The sequence below is a fragment of the Octopus bimaculoides genome, chromosome 14 (assembly GCF_046866305.1).
Source record: "Octopus bimaculoides isolate indiv1 chromosome 14, ASM4686630v1, whole genome shotgun sequence".
NCBI classification, from domain to species: domain Eukaryota; kingdom Metazoa; phylum Mollusca; class Cephalopoda; order Octopoda; family Octopodidae; genus Octopus; species Octopus bimaculoides.
Genome location: NC_142941.1, coordinates 6,845,629 through 6,850,628, shown reverse-complemented (window position 1 = coordinate 6,850,628; position 5,000 = coordinate 6,845,629). Strand labels below are relative to the sequence as shown.

Sequence of the window (5,000 nt, the reverse complement as noted above, 5' to 3'; positions counted from 1 at the left end):
CTGGTAAAAATTAACTTGACTTCACACAGCATTGAATGCGCTATTAATTTTAATTAATTAATTAATGTTCAGGAATAGTCTCTCCTTGCCTTTTTTTTAATTATAATTAGTAATTTAGAGAATGATAAGTCTCATTACTAAGGACATCATTTTAAAAGATTAAGATTTCTTGGTTTACGCCATCAAGTATGCTAGCGTCTACTTTACCGTGTTTATATGATCACAATTGTCTGATGAACAAAAACGTGAAGCCCTGAGTAACAGTTTGTGACGATTTTTCCGGCTTTAATAAAAGCTATATATATATATATATATATATATATATATATATATATATATATATATGTATGTATGTATGCATGTATGTATATATATATTATATATATATATATATATATAATATACATATATACATATATATATATATATATATATATATATATATATATATATATATATATATATATATATATATATATATATATATATATATATATATATATATATATATGTATGTATATATATATTATATATATAATATACATATAAACATATATACATATATATATTATATATATATATATAATATACATATATACATACATACACACACACACACACATATATATATATATATATATATATATATATATATATATATATATATATATATATATATATATATATATATATATATATATATATATACATACGAGAGGGTGCTGAAATGTTCCTGGCTTTGGGTAAAAGAAAATACATGAGAATCAGTTCATTATGATTTTATTCAACATATTCCTCTCTCAGATTCACACGCTTCTTGCAGCTGTCCATCAGCATTTCTAAGCCCTGTAAAAGAACTCGGAAGACTGGGCCCGCAGCCAGGTCTTTCACAATACCCTTAAAGCCAAGAATTTTTCAGCCCTCACCCTCGTATATGCATATGTATATATATATATATATATATATAGCTTTTGTGGATGAATAAATGTTGAAGACATGCCTTCAGTTTCTTGGCAAAATGTTAAAGGTATCGAAGCGAACGCAATTCGATTGCTCTGTAAGCTTTACTAGACTTAGTTTAACCTCACCACTGTTCCGGCGAGGTATCACGGGATAAGGTTAGAATTAGAAATTGCTGCTTATTTGAGAAAAAAAGCACAAAGTATCATGATTGGTATTAGCTTGACAATTATTTAGATAATAAAAATATCATTATTACACCAAGGTTTAGATTAACAGTTTTCGTGAAGCCCAGGAGCGGGATACGAACCTCAAAAAACGATTCGCACAATTCAATATCTGTAGCATTTTGCTGAGAAAGTCTACATATAAGTCTGACATTTATTCCGAGACAGAGATATTCAGAAGATTGAAAATTTCCGGATAATTAAATATCATATTTTAGAGGCGAAGGTTTTTGTCAATATTTACATTTACGCTACGCGTAAATCTGTGATGTCCGATCAAGTTAGACGTAAGTTGAATTCAAATGCAGAAACTAAAGACATTGTACATATTCAGTAATATAACAACACAAAATGACGATCGAAGTTCAGATCGATCGAAACATAAGTAAATATTGGTAAATATTGTAAATATACACACTGAAGACGAGGCCGGAAATTTAAGAAAATTTTTAGAAGTTTAATACTGTATACATACATACATAATACATGCACACACACAGACATATATACATGCATGCACACATACATACATACATATATATATGTGTGTATGTGTGTGTATAGATATATGTATATATATATGTGTGTGTATATGTATATGCATACGTATATATACATGTGTATATGTAAATGTGTATATATACATATATATATATATATGTATATATATATGTATGCATGTATGTATCTATATATATGTATATACATATATATATGTATATATATATGTATATATATATATATATATATATATATATATATATATATATATATATATTATATATATATATATATATAAATTTATGTGTATATATGTGTGTATATATATATATACATATATATACATATACAGACAGACACACACATATATATACATATATAACATATATATTCATAACGTATATAAATATATATATATATGTGTGTGTGTGTCTTTATGCATGTATATATATATATATATATATATATATATATATATATATATATATATATATATATTTATATATATATACATATATATGCATATGTATATATATTGCACAATGAAATTTCCAGTAGTTATAACAGTGGTAGTGCATTAGTAGTGCTATAATAATAATAATAATAATAATAATAATAATAATAATAATAATAATAATTCAATAAGAGCACGTTATTAGTACAATGATACCACGGTTGTTTAGTATAGGTGAGCTTACCTTAGATTTTTTACTGTCTAACTTAGATTTATATAAGTATTCAGCAACAGCCACAATAATGGCTAAGACCAGTCCTACAATTAAAATGTAGAATATTCCAGCGACATTGGAAAGTGTCAACGCACTTTGACCACCATCCTGTAAGAAGGAAACAATAAATAAAGTTAGTTTCATAGCGAGAACATATATATATATATATATATATATATATTATATTATATCGAAGGTAAAAAGCACAACAAACGGAAGTCGTCAAAACATAACAAGCAGGAAAAGGACGATGTCACAACAACGGGAAACAGGACAAAACAAAATACACGGATCATTCGCAGCCAATTGCTTCTTCAGTCGGAGTCTGGAATGTCTACGTAGTTTCGACCAATCCTCTCCGACACTACTCGAAACCAGTTGGGGCCAAGGGCTTAAGCTGAAGGCATTAAGCCCCTGAGCAAGGCAAATGAATGTACATATACAAACACAAGGAAATAACAAACAGAAAGGGTCTTTCGACTATCGGACGAACGTAACATAAGAAATATATATATATATATATATATATATATAACATAAGAACATAAGAATATAACATAAGAATATGCATATATATATATACTTACATGTATACACACATGTATACATAGACACACACACGCATGCACACACACACATACTCATTACTGCTGAGTAGACTGGAAAAATGCGTCACCCAGTCCTGGAACTGAACCTCTGTCTTCAAGTCCCTAAACCGAATACCCTAATCACTAGACCACACGACTTCAATTTGGAGAAGAAAATTTACAGCTAATTGCAGACAGGTAAAGAGTGCCAAGCGCTTCGGTAAAGCACACCCAAGAGAAGCGACAGGAATGGGTAATGAACCGCTACTCTAATGAGTAATTTTTTCTTTTTTTATCCTGCTGTCCAACCGGTCCGGACGAATGTAATTGTGAAGTGAGTAACAGCTTTTAGTGTAAATATTGTTTAGCCACAGGTCAGTTGACCTGGTTGAGCGTTGAGCAGATTTATGATCAAAGGTGTTTCAGTCATGGACAATCCAACTTGTACGCTTCAAGACTACATTGGATCAACGTGTGCTTTGTTTTCTTTTAATAAAAAAACAATAGAGTATATTTTGGGTGAATATGGCTGCTATTTCTAGCAGGTATATCCACCACGTAGAGGTTTCTTTGTTGGTTTGTAATGTATATGTAGCTTAATTTATCGAACTGTAGTTTCATTGGATGGTTGGTAAGCTAGGTCAAATGTGAATTCTTGTGATGTGAAAATAAGTTCATTTAAAGCTTTAATTACACACAAAGTTAATTAAATTTTCTGTGTCGCAGCAACAGCAGCAACACCACCACCACCACCACCACCACCACTAACAACAACAACAACAACAAGAGCTGAGTCCTTTTCTTTCTAATTAATTAATTAACTAACATTGACACTCGTCAGTTTGGAGCATCTTGTAATTAAGTCGAACAGCTAACTGGATCATTGAAATATCTTGTCAAATTTGTTTGGCTGCTCGTTACATCTATTTATGTTCAGAGAGGGATGGAAGCTACACACAAGGGCAACGGTTCTTTCTAATTTTTTTGGCACAGGGGCTTGTAATTTTGAGGGGAGGGGGAAGTTTATTACATTCGTCCCCAGTGCTCAACTGGTGTCAAGAACGTAAAGCCAGAAGAAATAACGCTAAACAATTTGTCCGCCGCGCTAAAGATTCTTATTTCTTTATTGCCCACAAGGGGCTAAACATAGAGGGGACAAACAAGGACAGACAAAGGGATTAAGTCGATTACATTGACCACAATGTGTAACTGGTACTTAATTTATCGACCCTGGTTTTAAGGGTGTTGCGAAAGGCCTGGTTGGAGGCCGAACCTTCTGAGTTCTTTTACGGGGCTTAGGAAAACTAAAGGACCACTGTAATAAGTGTGTGAATCTGAGAGGAGAATTTGTTGAATAAAATCATAATTAACTGATCCTCCTGTATTTCCTTTTATCAAAAGCCAGGAACTTTTCAGCATTTCCTTGTGTGTGCATATCTATCTATCTATCTATCTATCTATCTATCTGTCTATCTATCTATCTATCAGGCTATCAAGCCGAAACTTCGAAGTCACTTTCATTCCTCTTGCAAAAGTTTGACAAACGTACTCTACTAAAAGTATTGAGTGACTCTTCAGTTTAATGTCAAATTGGTCTTTGTGTATAATTTCATCACGAAAACAAATACTTAATATAACATAATATAATTCTCTTTATCGTGCTTGGTACACTCTTACTGAAATAGCATTTTCCAACTTTGGTATTCGACCAAACATTCGTCGTCAATTTAATCTGCCCAATGTACGTGATCTAAAGTTTCTTGCCGCGCTCCACCTCTCGCTCCCAAGTCAACTTCCCGAGACTTGAACACAGTACACAAATCAAAATAGCAGCAGCAGTAGCAGGAACAACAAAACAACGACGTAATTACTCACTGTATTTTTATCCTGTGGAGCACACTGCCCTTTTTCAACCCACCAAAACTTTTGTAGTTTATCCAGCTCTCCGTCTTCCCGTAGCTTAAGCACGGCTAAGGTGAGTTTATCTCTGCAAGAAA

The 5,000-nt window shown here is 31.5% G+C and overlaps 1 protein-coding gene across 2 annotated transcripts in view; it reads right to left on the bottom strand.

Annotated features, from left to right (window-relative positions):
- Window positions 1-5,000, bottom strand: part of LOC106873388 (glutamate receptor) — a 201,849-nt gene that overhangs the window by 22,478 nt on the left and 174,371 nt on the right. For both annotated transcript variants that reach the window (XM_089362240.1, XM_089362241.1), the window contains exons 14-15: window positions 4,879-4,990; window positions 2,387-2,524 (exon numbers count right to left, since the gene is read on the bottom strand). In XM_089362240.1, the coding sequence (XP_089218366.1) occupies window positions 2,387-2,524; window positions 4,879-4,990 (250 nt within the window). The remainder of the gene's footprint in view (window positions 1-2,386; window positions 2,525-4,878; window positions 4,991-5,000) is intronic.